General features: G+C 41.9%; 1 protein-coding gene across 2 annotated transcripts in view; it reads left to right on the forward strand.

Moving 5' to 3' along the window:
* Positions 1 to 19,693, forward strand: part of CDH4 (cadherin 4) — a 430,462-nt gene that overhangs the window by 255,707 nt on the left and 155,062 nt on the right. For both annotated transcript variants that reach the window (XM_069872039.1, XM_069872040.1), the window contains exons 3-4: positions 2,366 to 2,589; positions 17,425 to 17,601. In XM_069872039.1, coding sequence (XP_069728140.1) covers positions 2,366 to 2,589; positions 17,425 to 17,601 — 401 coding nt within the window. The remainder of the gene's footprint in view (positions 1 to 2,365; positions 2,590 to 17,424; positions 17,602 to 19,693) is intronic.

Here is a 19,693-nt window from a genome sequence, read left to right on the forward strand (position 1 = left end):
TAGATGGGTCTGAGAATGGGGCTGGAGTTGCCCACATGGTCAGGTTGATGGTAGCACCACAGAGTTTTGGATGTAGCATTGATCACATGTTCCCAGTGAGCTGTTTAGAGGTGAAACATCATTTTGGGAGGTGAACTATTGTGTGCTGGTTGATCTCAAGGAAAAAGCATTGGCTTGCTAGTTTGGACTTGAAGTCCTTGGCGTTGGTTGGGTTTGGGTGGGGTGGCTTGTGCACTGCACGGCACAGAGCACCTCAGAAAGGGCCCAAGTTCTAGGAAATGATGGAGGACTCAGTCCTGTAGCCTTTCTTCTTTTTTTTTTTATTTAAATGGAAGAAAGAGATCCCCTCCTCCAGAGTGCTCCGTGTCTGCCCTGTGCTCTGACACTCAGTGACTGAAAGCAAGGGTGCAAGGGCTTCCAAGTGTTGTTGAAGTAGCAATTAAGTAATATCCTGTCCTTTAAAAAAAAGGTCACCAAAGTCTCATTTAAACTGCGAGTAATGCAGGAGATGCTACTTCCTATTACACTGAAAAACATTTGTTATGCTTCTGGAGATAAAAAGCAGAGATAACTGGTCAAATATCTTGACTAAAGAATTTCATATGAGAGGGCACTGAAGTTATTTGCTGCAGTCTGAGCTGCAGTGAGAAGTAAAGACAAGCAAACCGCTGCTATCTGAAACAAAACTGAGGGACTTCTGCTTACCTTGGATTCCAGATTAAATAAGAATGTAATTACATAGTCTGTGGCAATGAAATTGCTTAAAAAGCATTTTTTCATATACTCAATAATGTTATTCATCTTTTTTATAGATCCACGTGTGACATTTGGTACTTGTGCCCGATAATTACTGCAGCATTAGGTAACAGTTCCCACCACACACATGAAAATGTATGAATGTGGTCTAAATAATACGTAGCATGGAAAGCCTTTGTAAGATATATAGTTACGACATGATCGCAGTACCGCTGTTATTGAGAGGCGCAGTTTGGAGAAGGAGGAGGTAGCATTTTCCTTCCTCCACTACAGTTTGCTCCTCACTTCTCCGTGGTGTGATGGTACTGGGGGCTTTGGCAGCAGGACTAGTTGAGCAGTTTCCTGGCTGCTTTTTCTTTCCCCTGTACCATCTCTTAGATATTTTTATTTAAATCCAGATTAGTCCTCGATTCAACTTGAAGCAGTCAGCTACTGTATGGGGGGAAGAAGACGGTTGGGTAAGTCTGACCCCAGGTGCTCCTCTTGCCTGGATTGACTTGGTGTTCCTTCTCCCACCACAGTCTCAGTAGAACTTATCTGACGTAGCTTTTCTTGTGCAAAAATTAAGTGCCTGCTGAAGCTGCATGAGGTTTAGACTAGCAGGTTTTCCTTATCTCAGCACAGGCTAGAGCATTGCTGCAAAGCACTCAGAAGCCACAGCATGTAACAATCCTAGCTAGAAAGCTGTATATCCATTCTCACTCACTTGAGATGTTTTTACGGGTACAATATGTTTTCCTTCACCACATGTGTGTTCCGCCCCGTGGATTACTCGAATGGCAGAAAGTGTTTTGTTTCCTATGTGATTAGCTGCAGGTTCAATCTCTATCAGATTTGTCAACTCTGTCATATAATAGTTTGGATTTTTTCCAGCCTAATGTATGTGTCACATTTTATAATGCCATTAAAAATAGTTTTTCAACTAGACCATAAAAGAATTTGACCAAAAAATGTAGTAAATAAAAATATCAGCAACTGGGAAGCTTTGATAGAACAATGTAGGCTTTTAAATGACAAGTTTGGGGTCGTGAAGTTGTTCTTTGCAGTAGCTGTAGCATGCAGAGGGGTTGGCCAGGGTGGGATTGCAGTTCTGGCTGCAGTGGATGCAATCAGCAAAACGGTTTTAGGTTTTCGTCTTTACGATTTTTGTTTTTATATTTCTGATAATGGAATTGTTATGGGCTTTTGAATTTCAGTTAAGAATGTGCAAATAGGCTATCTGGTAAGTAGGTTATTGAAGGGTTAGGGAAATGGAGAACATTTTGTGCAAAAAAATACCCACAGTGTGGGTAATAGACTCCAGTCGAATTTAAAAGATAATGGCAACAAGGGAGAAATCCACTTGTAGAAATGGGGAACAGCTGTGTTTGAGATCTAATGAAACTGTATCAAATACTTTAAAAATGGCTTACAACTACTTCCCCGGGGAACAGAGATAAAGCACAAGAGCACTCCTGAAAGGTCGAAGAAACAGTTAAATCATTTCCTTGATGGTTATTAGAGATATAGAAGACATCAGTGAAAATTAAATGTCTGAAACTTGTATTTGATTGCTTTCCTTATCACGCCAATCTCACACGTTTCTTCCATCTCTTGTTCTCTGTTCTAGTAAAATTTAATAACTGTGCCAGTAACAAGGGACTTCGGTATGAGACCAACAGCCTGGACTTCAGGGTGAGAGCGGATGGGACCATGTACGCTGCCCACCAGGTGCAAATGCCCTCAAAGCAGCTGATCCTGATGGTGACAGCGTGGGATCCCCAGACCCTGGGCAGGTGGGAGGCGATTGTCAGGTTTCTGGTGGCAGAGAAGGCACAACACAGTGGGCACAAGGTAAGAAGTTTTCAAAGCTTTTTTTTCTGATTTCATTCTTCCTTTGCCTGTGTTCCCCAAACCTTTAAAACTTAATTGTGGCACAAGATTGTCTGTGTTGGCTGGTCTGTGTTACCGAAGGAGGTATGCAGGAACCTCAAGCAGCTTCAGATCTTTTGTAGATCATAGAATCATAGAAGGTCAGAAGAGATTCCAACCGCCCTGCCATGGGCAGGGAACCTTCCATTGGATCAGGGGCTCCAAGCCCCATCCAACCTGGCCTTGGACACCTCCAGGGATGGGGCAGCCACCACTGCTCTGGGCAACCTGGGCCAGGGCCTCCCCACCCTTACAGGAAAACATTTCTTCTTAAGATCTCATCTAAATCTTCCCTCTTTCAGCTTAAAACTATTCCCGCTCATCCTGTCCTTCCACTCCTTGTTCAGGAGCCCCTCCCCAGCTTTCCTGGAGCCCCTTTCAGCACTGAAAGCTGCTCTAAGGTCTCTGCAAAGCCGTCTCTTCTCTGGGCTGAACAACTCCAACTCTCCCAGACTGTCCTCGTATGGGATCCTCAAATGTCTCTGACAGAGATGATTTAAGGTCACCAGTGAGAGAAGCGTTCTTTAAGTTCAAACTTTTGTATTTTTAAGTGACCACTTGGCTCTGTTCTGTACAGCAGGTTATATACCTTGTGTTTGCATCTCACTGCTAATACTTCTTTCTGACTTGGAATAAAACCTGCAAATGGAGGGCGCCTCCCTCTCTCCAGAATCAAAATCAACCATCATCTTAAGAAATAAGAGGTTAAGTTCAGATTTCTTTTGTGGCAACCTTGACGCGGAGTGACACACAGGCTGTTTCTGCTGTGCTGCTAAGACATCTCCCTGGTTTTTACAGTGACTCCTTTCTGTCCCCAAGCCATCTGCATGGCCCTGCAGCTCCGGGGGGGCTTCCAGAAGGGAGCTTTGGGCTTGTTAACTTTCGATGTGGCAAGGACAGGGAGCATTGCTGCTGCCTGATAAGGGACACATGCTCACACGCAGCACAGGCCAGCAGGGCAGCGAAGCACAACGTGGCACTGCAGTGTCTGACTCTGTTCAATGCCAGCAGCTTTCCTTCCCCACAGCTGAAGAATGAAAAGCCAGAACCATTCAGTATTTTGGGCAGAAGGTTGCAGATGCGTTCATTCTTTTTTAGTTTCATACATATAGCTGAAAAGGAGGAAGGATCTGTCCCTGCCTGGCAATCTGAGAGCAGTTTTGCTTCAGTTAAATATAGTGGTGAGCTGCACAGTGCCATTGTATTTGGGGACTGCTCCATGAAAACACATTTCTTCTGGTCTGCTCCTTGAGTAGCTGTCTCTGTCCCACCTCTTCCATATCAGCTTTGATTGCAGCAGCTCACCTTTTCATTTTCTCCTCCTTCCTTTTCAGTGTTGATCTGAGTTGAAAATCCTGTACTACACTGAGTAAACGCAGTTATATTGTCTGGTACCTGCTCAAAAAAAACAGTTCTGTGATGGTTGGGCAGTTACTGTTAAGCAGGATTGGGCAGTAAATTGGCTGAAGAGCATGATTTATTGCTGGATCTTAAAGATCTGCAGAGCAAGGATGAAAGTGTGTGTCCTGGGGAGCTGCCATGGCTAGTTCAGGGACAGGCAAGGACGCTTGGCCATGGCTCTAGTTTGGATTAATGCACCACAGTAATAGTTAAATTAGCAAGGCTGGCCTCTGCTTCGCTCTTCTCTGCTGTGCTTGGGCAGAGAGGGCAGGGAAGGAGGAGGAGAGGGAGAGACTTTCTGTGTTTTGTCAGAATTCCACTGAGTCGGTGCCATTTGGGAGAATTTTTGCCACGTGTGAGACAAGAGGAAAAAGACTTTGAGAGACTTAAATCTAGCAGTTGCCCAGTGGGCTGACCTCTGAGGTTTTGCATGGCTTAGAGTTGTATAAATACACTTCTGCTGCTCTTCAGTAAGACTCTGGCTTGTGCAAGATATAATTAAGCCCTGGATGTTATGTCAACTGTATTTGCCATTTTCTAACCAAAGTAATACTGCTTCCTTTGGAAAGTAATTAAATAGTGAAGGAACAAAGTAAAGTTTCTTATATACTGCTTTAAATTCCTTCTCAGTGTAGTGGAGAGAAAACTGAATAAGCATATATTTCTGATTTAGTAAAATATTTGGTTGGGAATTCATCTAGTGTTAATGTAAGCTGAACTCTGGTTCAAAACAGAGAGAGCTAAGCTTTTTAAAATTCATATCCCTCCTTTCTAAAAGCCTTATTAGTGTGTAGTTTGAGGCTGGAAAAATATGGGAAACAAGACTAATGACAAGGTCACAAGCAGTTTTATCGTGGGTCCCTACAGCAGGCATCTGACTTGTGTTTAGTTTAAATGCTTGTGCTTTTTGCAAGCAAAATAATCCTTTGTTTACTAACGAAATAAGTATGATTATGAGATTATTTGAAAAAGAATAGTGTTTATGCTAAAAAAAACCTCCAAAACCTAGCAATATGCAGTTCAGTGTGTTTCAGGCCATGACCTTAATATACTATATTTCATGGCTTTTTCTAGAAACACATTTTGCATGGTTTTATGTAGTATAGTATGACTCAAGCAGAACTGCATGATTTTTTTAAAGACATTTCAGACTGCTGTGTTATATTTGGAATATGGAGACAGAAAATACAGGAGAGAGGGGGGGCAGGTGACATAGAATCATTGAATAATAGAATAGTTAGGATTGGAAGGGACTTTAAAGATCATCTAGTTCCTACGGCCCTGCCATGGGCAGGGACATCCCACTAGATCAGGTTACCCAAGGCCCATCCAACCTTGCCTTGAACACCTTTAGGGACGTTTAAGAGAGAGGGAGAGAGACCAAGTCTCTGTTCTGGCGCGTACATCCGTTTTGATTTTACGTAGCTGTCCTCCTGTGTACCTTCATTGCAAAACCTGAGGTTTTGGTGACTCTGCCTGTGCCTTAGATCCCACGGCTGTGCTTTTCCTCTCTGTGCAAGCTGATATTTTAATGGTGAATGACCCAGTTCAGTAATAGGTACTCCTACTTCACAGTTTTGGCCTTATACATGTGCTGATTGCTTTAGATAGCTGAATCACCTGGGCAGATCTACAAATGTTCAGTGGTAACCACTGCAATGAAAGAATTCTAACTACTGCATTAAAGTTTAATGCCAGTAGGATGAAATGATTGCAAAGTGAGTAAATCTTTTCAAGATGTATTTTACAATACGACACATGCATTTTCCTCTCCTTCCCAGCAAATGCTTAAACCTAAACCTTTTTCTGGTTAGTACGAGTGGTGTTAGTAACTAGGAACTTTATTTGTTCAGTCTTGCAGGAAACCTGATAGCAATTAAATTAGAAAATGCAAATGAGGTCACATATTTCCCACAGGAGTACTGCATTACCCCAGAGGAAACTGAGTGATATTCCAGCATAACAATAAATACTTAAGATAAAGTTTCTTGTACTGTTCTTGTCTGGCTGCCTGTAGTTGCAGTTGAAAGTATCAGTCGGACCTGTGGGTATAATTTGGAAAGAAGAGGAAAAAAAAAAGAAAGAAGGAAAGAAAGAAAATAAAAGAAAAAAGTTTTTATGAAATAATATAAAGCCCTTGTAGCTTGTGTCAGCATTTATGAAAGATAAACTTGAGTGGGATAATGCTTCAGAAGAAAACAAAGTAAAGCCAGACTTTGCTTATCTGGAATTAGCAGTGCAATGTCTTTTCTAAGAGTCATGCTATTATTTCTAACAACTGGATATTGATTTAACCAAAAGCCTAAAAAGGAGATTATGTTTGTGAAAAGTGACATTGCTGAAAACTTAACAGTGTCCTCTGTTTCTTAGCTGCAGCAGCTTCCTAAATGCGAGGATGAATATGTACCGTTTGTCCATCACTTCCCACACTGCCTGCTGTGTCGGTGCAGTCCAAGCTCCTCCTTCTCACTCCTTGCTGATCAGCATCATCCATTCCCTGTGTCGGCTTGTCCCATCTGAAGCTCTGGCCCACTTTTTCATATTGATCTTTTCTTTGTTTTTCAGTGCTTGTCTGCGTCTAAGCATGGCAAATCTTCTTTGTTAGTTTATGTATTTTTCTGTAGTTCTCACCTCATGAGTTAAAATCAGTGTCATAGAAATACAGCATAGGAAGGAATCCACAGCAGAAGAGCTTGGCAGGAGAGGATAGATTTAGTTCGTGTGGGATGCCAGTCACCTGCTGCCAGAGACTTACTTTCCAAAAAAAAAATAATGGTTTTTTTGAACCCTGTTTATATCAACCTCAGTTTCTCATTGTCTTCACTTCTTAAATTCTGAGCATGGATGTATGTAAATTCCTGCAATGCTAAATCACTGGGAATTGTGCAATTAAAACCTTGCAAATATATGGGTATGCAGCTAGTCTTTAAAACATTGAGAACTATTGTCAGAAATCAATCCTCGCTTAAGCCCAGCTTGTGTTTTATTACGTCTCATCTTATTTTGGGCTTCTTTCATAACTCAGGTATGAGTGCAGAGCCATAGAATATGAATGTGAAAAGCTGGTTCTTACAGCCAGATTATTTTTTTTTTATTTGAAGCCTTTAAATAATCATCTCTGGCATTTTACCTGACCGAGATTTTAAATTCCAGTACAGCCTTTTATTGCTGATCACAAATACAAAGGTCTCCGGGCAAGAAAAGGCTTATTCAGCACTGGTCTTGTTTATGACCTCAGTTATTGTGCTAGCCAGGATGTCTAGGCGAGGCTTGGGAGCAATGAAGATGTAGCCTTCCCTCGATGGCAGAAAATGACAGTTTAAGTGGGAATTGTGCTTCCAGTGCTTCTGGTCTTCCCCGCTCTCTCAAGTAGATGTGCCTGGGAGAAGGAGGAAAAAGAGCTGCCACATTTGTTTGCTCTCCTTCCTTCCCTTGCATTGGGATGAGATATCATACATGGCATTACAGTGATGGAGTTTGCCCCATCAAACTGTGTTATTTCTAGGGAGGAACTGCAGAAGAGGGACGGTGTTTGTCTTCTTGCCTTTTTCTGGCCGTATTTATACACATTGTAAGTACTGGGTCATTATGCTGGGGCTGTCCTGTTTGACTGCCTCTGTGGGGTGTCCAGAGCTGTAACTTAAGTCCAGTAAAAAGGCAGCCAACATCATTTTTGGTTTTATATCTTCATGGGTGAAAGAAGGTCTTGACTGATCCCATTCAGTGAGGGCAGAAACAGAGATTTCTGTTTTCCTTAGGTAACTTATGAGACATTATTCAGGGCTTGAACAAATCAAATCAGCGGAAAAGATCAGAAAGCAGATGACTAATAAATTAATATCATATAATTGTTACCAGTGAGACTGCTCATGTTAATTGTAGAAGTCTAATGAGGATGCGTCAAGTGACCTTGTCTGACCTCGTGCTTAAGGGAATTTGAACATCTAGCATTTAATCATCACATGAGATGAAAGTGCTGTTTGTGAAAGCATGTGAACTTAACTTGGCCTCATTTTCAGGTGTGTTGAATCACATCGCCTTGCACAGAAACCAAGATAAGATATGACATACAGGTGCTCATTGCCTTGGAAAATCAGCCCACTATGGGAAGTTTCCGAGTGCTGCACTTCCTGCGTTTAGTTCTTAAGTAGTCAGCATCTTACCAAGGGTCAGGCTCAAAGCTGTACTAGAAAGATCATCCATAAGTGAAATTCACTGCAGATCTGTCTTCCTTCAAACAAAAAGAAGTCCTGAGGATTGAACTGCCTACGCGGAAATAAGTTTTTTCTGATAAAACAAAACCTTTGGACTGCTGCGCACTGCCTCCCTGTGATGTGTGCGTTGCCCTTGAGAGATCAAAGCCTTTGACCTCTGGTTTCATATTCTTTGTTGTTAACTGCTGAAGTCTGACTGCCACTTCCAAAAAATAGTTTTGATTTAATCTCCTAAAAAAAGCTTCTTTGCTGTGGTAATCCATTGACAGTTGTGTATAAACATTAGTTTGAGTAAAGGCAAAAATTGCTTCATGCAGGCACGTCCATTAAAATGAATATTTTTAGGGGCTGTGGGCATCCACCTATGTTTTTGTGGGCCCAGCAAGCTGAGACAGCTTGGTAGTTACAAGCTCAGAATCATAGAATAACCAGGTTGGAAAAGACCCACCGGATCATCGATTCCAACCATTCCCATCAATCACTAAACCATGTCCCTCAGCACCTCGTCCACCTGTGCCTTAAACCCCTCCAGGGAAGGGGACTCAACCCCCTCCCTGGGCAGCCTGTTCCAGTGCCCAATGACCCTTTCTGTGAAAAGTTTTTTCCTAATGTCCAGCCTAAACCTCCCCTGGCGGAGCTTGAGGCCATTCCCTCTTGTCCTGTCCCTTGTCACTTGGGAGAAGAGGCCAGCACCCTCCTCTTCACAACCTCCTTTCAGGTAGTTGGAGAGAGCAATGAGGTCTCCCCTCAGCCTCCTCTCCTCCAGGCTAAACACCCCCAGCTCTCTCAGCCGTTCCTCATAAGGCCTGTTCTCCAGCCCCCTCACCAGCTTTGTTGCTCTTCTCTGGACTCGCTCCAGAGCCTCAACATCCTTCTTGTGGTGAGGGGCCCAGAACTGAACACAGGATTCGAGGAGCGGTCTCACCAGTGCCGAGTCCAGAGAGAGAATAACCTCCCTGGACCTGCTGGTCACGCCGTTTCTGATCCAAGCCAAGATGCCATTGGCCTTCTTGGCCACCTGGGTGAAGAAGGGCTTTGGTTCCTCCTGATCTCTGGAGGCCAGGTCCTTGCTTACTGGGACGTAGTCATGGCAGTGCAGCTGTGTCACTTTCTGCCCCTCCTTGGCACAGAGGGGTGAGAAGAACCTGCCAGGCGCGGGTGCCCAGCACAGCAGAGTGGGCTGAGCAGGCTGCCACTGCCACCAGTGAGGAGTGGGATTTCAGACACCGGCTCCGTGCTGCAAAGCACTGAACCACACACTTACATTTCGTCATGCAAATGGAGATAAAATTGAATGTGTTTGCATGTTCAAATTTAAGCATTTGCTTAGGTGCACTCCAGAATTGGGAAATTAAAGGAGAACAGCCTTTTCTCAAGAGCCTCTTGAAATAACCAAAGGATAACTTGAAAGGGCAAATGCGCACGCTAGCGCTGGGGAGAAGTACCGGAATGAATTACTTTGCTTTGTGCTAAAGTAGCACTGGTGCTTGTGATCTCTTTAATCTCGTGTGATCTTTTTACTTGCAAACATTATACGAGAAGGAGTATTGTTACATTTAATTCATTATGATTGTTTTAATTCATGTATCTTTTGAACCTCATGGCTTTAGAAAAATAAAATGAGATTAAAATTTTTCACTGCCTTGTTAAGGGGCTGATTTGCTCCTGCTTCTTTCTGTGATGAAGAACAATTGTAGCAGGCTGAGTTCTAGAAGCAGAAGAAATGTGTTTGGGAACAATTTTCCAAATTACTTGTTAGGCATTTTCTCTGGGTGGAAGAACTCAGCTTGCTAGCCCAGGTATTTCGTGTTTTTTTCCTCGCTAGGACGTGTGCAGAATGAGAGAGTTAATAGGAAGCTGCAGTAACATTTTTTTACTGTATAGTGCATGGTGAGATCTACCACCTTTATTCCTGTCCTATATGTATGTGAATAGGTAACAAGCATGTAGTATTCTGTAATTTAATAGCCATGCTTTTGAGAAGTACTTGTCGTTCTGAAGCCATTGTGTATGGCTTCTTCCAATTATGAGAATGGCATTAACTTGAAGATAGAAGTGTCTTTTTGTAAACACTACAAGGTAGAGTACAACAGTAATTTAGATGTTTCTTAAACAATCCTACCTAAGAAGCACTGCGAGATTAGATCGTACAAAGGGAATGTGAAAAGGTCAAGTTGATGTGGGGAGCTTTGCAAGGAAACAGCCTCATCGGAACTTTTCATGTTGGGATAAGATGTTCAAGGCTTAAAACAAGAAAGAAAAGTACATCGAGAGCTGTGCTTTGTGGATGATGTCATCTTCTTCTGTTCATTGGAGGCTCTTACAGTATTCAGAGCCTGACAATGACAAGAAGAGTTATCACAGGTGCTTGAAGCCTGTGGGAAGCATAAAAGATTCCACCAAAGGCAGGTGGATTTCTTATGTACCTGCTTTGGTATGTGATTCTTCCAGAGAATGGAAGAGGAAGAGCAGCATTTGAAATCTTGAAAGCAGTCCAGGAGATGACTCTAATCATCAATGTGATGTGGTGCCATAGAATGAGTTTCGACACAGCTCTGCTTCTACACACCAGCTGAAATTTCCCTTGGCTGAGAGATACCAGTCGCATTTCATGTCTGCTCAGTAATGAACGTGTGTGTGCGTTACCTGCAGGTGTCCTTGTTCTGCTAGTACAAAAGCCAAGCGTATCGAAGTGCTCTGGTGACTTACCAGATTTCAGCATAACATGGTGATAATTTACCACGGGTTTAGGCAAACAGAAGGTGTGGGTGAGTTCAGGTGATTTCTGAATTTCAATTAATTTGTACTGGGAAATCAACATCATCTGTCCCAACAGAGGTCACCTGGTCAGCAGCCACCTGAAAAGCCGCGTTCTGGCTCAAGGCACGAGATTGCACATTAGCTGCAGTCTGTCGTTACCTGTGCCACCAGCCTGTTTAGGTTCTCTGATCAAAGAGAATAACCAGAACTTGGGGTTTTTTAAGTAAGCTCTTCTATGGTCGCCTTGTGGGTTATGCCCAGAGTCAGCAGGTGTCTTTTCTCTGGAGTCCGACTTAATTTTCATTTAATGAAAGGGCCCTGCGGCACCTTTTGTAAAGAAAGGATCTTCTCCTGCCCAACTTACAAACCAGAGCGTGGCGATCTCCTTATTTAAATATTCCTGCTTTTAGCTGTTATTCGGTTTTGTTCTTGGTTTGCAGCCTTACACTAAGGAACACTGTGGTTCCTCAGTCACACTGATCACATTTTATTAGTTATATTGGATAAAATTTTCCAAAGCCTGCACAGCCAGTCTGCTACCTAAAACCTTAAATTTGCATGCATGCCTCATTTTTCAGCTGTCAAGGAACAGTGCACATACCAGCAGTTGCTTTGCTTTGACACAGACTCCTTGGGAAAGAGGGGCATTTGGCATGGCCAGTGCACGTGTGTGCATTTTATGTAGCTCATTCTCCTCCTCTGGGGGCAGTAACTCTGTTAGGTTTTAGTCAAACTTTTTCTTCCCTGTCAGCTGATATGTTCTGGAAGCTCATGCACTTGCCAGATCTGACAGTTTTTCTTACTAATTGACTCTAATGTGAACTGCTCTATGCAACCCCACTGCTAGCTGGTTAAAAAAAAAAAAGTAATGAATTTTTGCTTAACTAGCTGATTTAATTAAAATGTTTTATACTGTAATTGTATGGTTTCTATGAATGGAGAGGTAATTTTGTTTAATGAGTTCCTAACCAAACATAACATTCCTGACTGTACGTAGCCAGATTTGATAAAGGTCACAAACGCTGAGATTCCACTGTTTGCTTTTGTAAGTCGTAATGATCAAACAGCTTGATTTGGCACTTGAAATATCCTGTCAGGATTGGTTCCCTCTATTCCTGTTTATACCAGAAATTATTAGTATAGTTTTAGGAGCAGAGGGGGTTCTTCTCTGTATCTGAACACTGTTCATTATCTTTAAAGTGGAAGTCTACTGCCAAAATCACGTCTCATTGTCAATTAGCGGCTTCTCTGCAAACACATTAATTTAATGCCCCTGCTGAAGAACTATGCGCATTGGAACATCTTGCTGCTAAAACACTAGTTTTCAGAGCACTTTGACACAAATCATTCATGAGTAGCAAATTATGCCGTGATGGTAATGGGACATGACGTGAAGCTATCGTTGATTAAATTTACCACAGCTTACAACTATTAGTAAATAGAGCTAATATAGATAGGCATAAAAGATTTCTAGAAGGTGGATAAGGAGTAAAACAGCTAATGGATTCCTTACCTGGGCAGTTCCTAAAGAATAGCCTCACACAGAATGACTGTAATAAATTAAAGTCTAAAATAAAGGGTCTGATCTTCCTAAAACTACTTGTTTCCTGTCTCCAACTTTGGCAAATTCAGCAATGACCTAAATAAAAAAGAATCAATTACCCTAAAATAAATAAATTTGCTGTTTGTTCTGCAACCCTTTCGTTATACTGTATGAGAACACGAAATGAAATATCTCTCTCTGCTAAAAGATCAAAAAGTGGCGAAATGGTGCATTTTGGGAAAAAAGAGCTCATTCGTCCTCCACTGCCGTCCCTGATGTCAGCAAAATGTTGTCTCCTTAGAACAGAATTCATGCAAATGTTTATTTTGCGGCACTCTCATGTTCCCTTTGCTAAAGAACTAAGCTATATTTTCATTGTCTTATTTTCTGTTTGGTAAATATCATTTTCTCCTGTCCTTTCTGCAGCTACCATGGAAACAAGCAAAAATGCTTCAGATTAAATATTTTTAAATACAATTTTTTCCTTGGTAGAAAATGGTACCAGTTTTCAAAATACGTTTTTATACAGGAGATGAAAGGAAATGTATTTGAGCATTGGACTAAAGGTGGCTTTGTATCCTCTTGTATTGATAAAAATATATTAAAAACATGTTGCCTCAGTTAAACCCTTGGAGTGACACTAGAAACAAAAGAAGCCAAGTATTATTTCTTTTCTGAAAAATGTCTAGTGTGAAGTCTTAAAGATCCTACGAAAATAATGACTGGCGTATAAATAAAACACAAGTTAAATCGTAAATAATTTTGATACATAGGAGATAAAAGCCTTATTACCTCTCCCCCTATCGCAGGTGCTTTTTATTCCAACTGCAAGAATAATATATTTTACTGCTGAATCTGGAGCATTTTGTTTCGTGGATTGAGCCCTATAAAATTAATAATCTCCAACAAATGTACCCTAAGACGCACTGTTATCTATATGCAGAGAATGGTGGCTTATTTACCCAAACATTACAGTGATCCAAAATGTTCAGCTAAGCAGGAACACAAAATATGATATTATATTATGTAAATGGGTTTGTGATACGCTCTGCTGGATAATAACTTCCAGATGTCTCTGTAGCCAGAGGCTGACGGATATCAAAGTCAGGTTGGCTGGGAGGGGAGACGTGCCAGCTGGCGAGACTGGCTACTGCTAACTGTAGCGGAAGGTGAAAGCTGGTGTTTCTTCACACTCACTGGTTTTATTTGTGGGCTAGTGAAAAGTCAGTGGCTCACAGCCTTCTTTTCACGAGCAGGATAGGGCTTGAGGGGCTATAGGGATCCTACGTGTCCGGTTCTTTCAGTGAATTGTTTTTCTGCCTCTTTTGTGAGTAGGGGTTGAGTCTCCCAACAAATGAAAGACTGACAAGCCCCAGACTTACACTGGCAGGAGCTTATAGACTAACTAGGAGGCTCTTCTGACTTGTCTTTTATTGCCAGTGCTAACTGTAGACAAGGAATCTCCCTCTACTGTCAGTGCCAGGGCGTAGATGGAGTTGGATGGAGCACCATATGGCCTCACGGGTTTGGAGTAAAGTTTTATAAGTCTGGTTTTGAAGTCTGACAGTCCCTAGAGGTTTAACTACATGTCATCTTCCGAATGCAGCAGATAGTACTCACTATCATTAAATGCAGTGCTGGACTGAAAAGGGACTGGAAATAACTCCTGTAAGATGTCATTGAGGAGAGTGGATTGAGTTTTTTACTGGGCACGTGCTTCACTGTTTTGCTGCAAACACCCGTCATCCTTTTGTCATATGTAAGAGGAGGGGTGGCACCTCACAAACGCAATAGGAGTGAAACCACCTACAGCAGTAGTGCTGGAGGTGCTGGATTTGATTGTGAGAACGGCTGTGGACAGATTGTGTTCTGATGACACTACAAAAGGTAGAGGAATATTTTATCTTTCGAAAATCTCTGCCTGAGATTCTGGAAAGCATACGGGCAGTAAGGCCATGAAAGAAGGAGCAGTTGCTATCTCAGTAAGAACTGTTATTCAGCAAAAAAAAAAAAACAGAATTGGAAACTGTACTTTAGAATTAATTTAATTTAGTATCACATTTTGCTTCTGAGTTTGCTTCCGATCTTTATATCCTTGCAAGCTTGAAAGTACAGGAGAGTTTTCCAGGGCTTGCGGTTAGCCATTGCTATTATTCCAGAGATGTCTGGGATGTTGCAGTCAGAGACCTGAATAGTTCTGGCATTTGTACTCACCAGACTTTGTTATTGCGTTTGTCTCACAGCTTTTAAACAGCAGAAAGCATGTACAATGTATTTAAACAACACCAGAGAAATTAAGGTCATGAGAATGCATCGTCAACAAATGAAGATAAAAAAGAGCTGTTTAAAAAAAACCAACATCTTGTTGTTGCAAGACGCTTTTGAAATTCTACATACTGAATTCAGAGTCATGTTGATGATTTATTCTAATGTAGGAAAACATCATCAAGAGTGACAAGCAAGCTAGTCACTGTCTAGTCACCTGCCAGCAAATATTTCATAAAGACTAAAAAGGCTGGTACTGCCTTGCTGAGCTGACACTAATTATTTCGGTATACACAGAGCTTTGGGATTCGTGTTAATTCTCAAGTCTGTCTTTAGTTCAGACTCATTCCTCTGTGTAAACTCAGCAGAGCACAAATTATTTGACCATCCTTTCATAATCTGTCCCCACGCTCACTTGCCAATTATATAAACTGATCCAAATACCTGCTCTCAATGGATCCCCATTTGGGAATAACAATCCAATTTAAAAAAAGGGGGGGATATCCACTTTTCTGTAGCTCGTGTTTGGTAGTCCTATTTCATGTTGACATTTCTTTTGGGGTATCTTTTTTAGATAGCATTGTTTTCATTGATGTTCAGAAAAGATAACTTTCTGGTGATAAAACCCTTTTTAGATGAAAACTCAATTGGATATAGTATATTGCATCCCATAGGAAGGCTGAGTTCAACACTACCTATCATACACTGCTACATCATGATGCTGTTTCTTTGTTCATTACACCCTTAAGTGAGTATTTTTAGAACAACAGGTAAATATTGAACAGCGGTGTAGTCATCGTGCAGCAGCTCAGTGCCGATGCTTGTTGAAGGTGTGTGTAAAACAGCATTCAGGCAAACACAAAACAGCAGTCACCTTGGGTTAGCATGAGAGAGGATTTGAGAATCGTGGCTGTGTGTGACTGAAAAAGACTACATTTGTCTGTTCTGTGAAAATTCAGCTCTGGAACTGGCTGATTTTTAACAGTTTGCAGTAAAATAGCCACATTTTTGCACACGTACTTCCAACCGTTGCAGCGAGCGGGTATCTGCCCTCTACAGTTAACATAGATCAGAGCCACGGTCAAGCTGAATGAGTGGCCTTCTTGCTGTAATGTCCCAACTTTTGGAGCAAGCAATTGGTTCCATATCCTGTTTAGATTTCATATACCGTATAGTTTTTAGGCGACTGCCTTCTTTATTGTACTTCCAGACCAAGAATTGCAATGTGCTAATAGATGGATTTACATCAAACCGTAAACCTTGAAGCAGTGGTTTCCACTGAAATCAGCACCTACAAATATAGGCTTGCAAATGTTTGTAGGATGTTTGAATTTGTACATTTTGAGTAAGACAAAAAGTGAGTGTGGCTTCAAATTGCAGAAGCCTCAAAAAAATTTCAGGTTTTTCCTATAGTGTTCTTGGGGTTTAGGCTCTTGGTTTTATGGTGAGGTGACTTGAGAAAATACGTAAAATGCAGAGAATAGTGTTCCCGCTGTATCTTAGCTGAAATGAAGAGAATATGGCTTACGGTCTTTCTGATTTATCAAAGTTCAAACGTTTTCCAGTGGGAGTGCAGGTCACCATATGGTGAATGAAGCTTGTCTTTGATAGTTCTGATTTCTGTGGACTTTCCAGTAGTAAACCCTGGAATCATAGAATGCCACTGAGTATTTAAGTTTTGGGACTGGGTAACCTCTGAAGAACTTCTCCAAACCTACATTTCTTTGATTCATCATTCTGCAAGGCAGAAATTTTCTTACAATGAACCAGACTTCTTAAGTCCAAACCCTGGTCTCCCCATTTCCATTGTGTCTCTTGTGCACTTTAATGTGTCCAGCACCAAAGTGGGCAGAATTCATTGTTTTAAAAAAATCACGAAGGACTCAAAAGCAATTATTTTCCAAATAATAGAAATTATTAAGTGAGATGCATTGCACTTCCCAGGCTGCATGGGGAGATGTGCATTTGGAATTTGTGGTTAAAGCCCAGCTCATTCTTCACGAAGCACTAAGAAGAAGAACCAATTCACCTTTGCAGCTATGGAGCTGACTCTTCCCTGGTTGTAGGTTGTTTGCTTCGGTGGGATGTGTCTGCAGAACCTCAGGCTTCAGCTTTCTGTATCCCTGCTAATGCCAAGGAGTAGGGTAACTTCATAGTATAAAACTAAGCCCATGACACAAAGCGTAAAGGAATTCTCTCTGGAATTCTCTCCTTTTTTTTATTTTTTTTGTGTGTGTGTGCGTTCCGGTAGGCTGCTCTTATTAGAAATTTGCAGAAACTTCTTTACCCCAATGTGCCGCTAAAGCTCCCTGCAGCTGGTGTAATGAAGACGATATATTCTGGGAGGCATCTTGATTTGAGAGTGACAGCTCCATATATTTGTGAAAATGAAGTGGCAGCAGAGTTGCCAGTAAAGCATATTGTGTCTTCGTGGTGCAGAAATCTATCACGTTAATAACAATAATTTTCACAGTTACATGTGACCATTTGCACACAGGGAAGCGCTGCTGTGAGGAGAAGTCTTAAGAAGTGTGGAAGAAACTAACTGGTTTTGCTTTCTTGTTTCCAAAACAGCCAAAAGGAAGGAAGACTGTGCTGGGAGAACTGGTGCAGCAGCAGAGCGACACTCTTCTCCCGTGGCGCCAGCATCAGAGCGTTAACGGCCTGCGACGGCAAAAGCGAGACTGGGTCATCCCACCAATCAACGTGCCAGAAAACTCCAGAGGACCCTTTCCGCAGCAGCTGGTTCGAGTAAGTTACGAAAAGAAATAAAAATAATAATAATAGTAGTGGTAATCTCGGAGCGGGTCTAGTGAAGCAGTAGATGTGGTCCAAGCTCACTGTATGGGAAATGTGGCTCAAAGCACAGGCTCTCTGTTTTTCCTCCCTCGTGCAAGAAAAATTACCTTTTACATGCTGCTGGAACACTTCTTTTCTAAAGCTACTTGCCCCGGTTTTCCCTCCCCCAGCTCCAACGGCAGCCTAATCGCCTCCTTCCAGCCAGTCTCTCGGGAGACGCTGGCGTTGCTGCCAAGATGGCACTTTGCCCGTGCTGTCATCCAGAAAACGGCTGCAGGTGTAAAGTTGGGTTTGATGACACCCAGCGACGAGGGGGTGCTGCATCCTTCCCTTGCTTCACGGAGCCAGAGTACAGATGCGTGGCGGGGCTCGAGGAGGTTGGCTGCTTGCCTCCTCTGCAGATGGATCCCTCAGCCTCTGTATGTTGCTACTTTCTTTATGAGGATGATCGCTGAGATCAAGTTCACCCACATGGCTTTCTGTGATGGTTATTGGATGACGGGAAAAGAAAAAGAAGGGGGAAAGGGGCCTTTGGCAGACACATTTGGTTGATATGTTATTGCTGTTGATAAGTGTTAGCAAAATATAAATACATGTGGCTATTCCACTTGCGGTTGCTGGTTTCAGTTTCTGGAGCAGAAGAAAGATTAACAGTAGAAAAAATAATTCCCTGGCAGATTTCTACAACTCTTCCCTCAGAAGAAAATGGTGACAATTATAAAATTTCAGGACTAATTTTGAGGAACAGTGGTGTGTCATTGCCATCTCTTCTTAGGAAGTTCACGCAGTCATCTTGAAACAGTGCCTAGATTCAAATGAGTTGTCATCATTACCTGTTTCCCAGTGATTAGCTGATACTTTTCTGCACAAACCGTGTCTGGGAGGAAAAAAGGAGCTTGCCAAGTCCTTTAGAAGTTCAGATGAACCTTGCAGTGACTCATGCAATGACTGCAGGTGCATGTTCGCAATTCACCGAGTATTGGGTTCACTTGAATTGCTGGTGTCGTTTCTTTGTCCAATTAGAGAAGTATGACAAGGGATGAAAAAGTACCAGGTGGCAGATGGTTTTATGTCTGTCCTGGAGCAACAGGAAGGGAAGCAAAGAAGTCTTTGTGTGGTCAGCTGTGCACGATATGAAGTGACCGATTAATACATTGTTGAAGAAACATCTGAAGAGGAGAATAACCTAATGTGTCAAACTTTTCTTCCTAAATCGGATTAATACTTTAGATTAATTCCTGGATTCTTGAGAAAAATAAAGTGGAGTACTTGCAAAATGAACTTACGACCTGTCCCACTCCCTGCTGATTTCTTTTGAGCTGTGACTAGACAGCGAGAGGACAGGTTGGCACCACCTTACTATGGCAAATTTGTTGATGTATAATTACTGAAATCTCTGTGGCACTTTTTCCCCCTACAGTCTGGAGATGAAACAGAAGGACTCAGGAATGCAAAACTCCAGTATTAATGAAAGTGACAAATAATAAATTTTATATAGGTACAGAAGAATTGATATTAATCATTTAAACTGTCAGTAACCTTGGAAAGATAACCTAGCTGATGGAAACATGGAGCTCCCAGATTGTCAGCGATATGTGCAAATGCAGTTTTTAAATACAGATGGTAGGAGAAACACTGAAATTGAAGTAAAAAAATGGGGTGGAGAATTAAAAAATGGCTTAGAAAGAGCTACTTTCCTTCTCACCTGACACACAGAAAGTATCATAATGACAGGGAAGATCATACAAAAAATGCAACTCAATTAGGCGAGAGACCCCTGATGTTTCAGGCTCAGGTTGAGTTTCTGCTCATCTGCAGCATCTGGCCTGTTTGCTGGCCCTTGAATGTGAAACTCAGGTGATTCCTAGCAGGAGTTACAGCTTACTCCGTTAGACTTTGCTCTTTAATTATCCAGAACAGGATAAATCAACATCTTCAAAGACCAGCACTATCTGATTATTTCCATCCACATAATCTTTAGATTGCCTTGGAGCACTCTGCCGTCTCCTAAATCTAGGTAACAGTTTTGATCTGATTTCCCATG

The sequence above is a fragment of the Phaenicophaeus curvirostris genome, chromosome 18 (genome assembly GCF_032191515.1).
Source record: "Phaenicophaeus curvirostris isolate KB17595 chromosome 18, BPBGC_Pcur_1.0, whole genome shotgun sequence".
Lineage (NCBI taxonomy): Eukaryota > Metazoa > Chordata > Aves > Cuculiformes > Cuculidae > Phaenicophaeus > Phaenicophaeus curvirostris.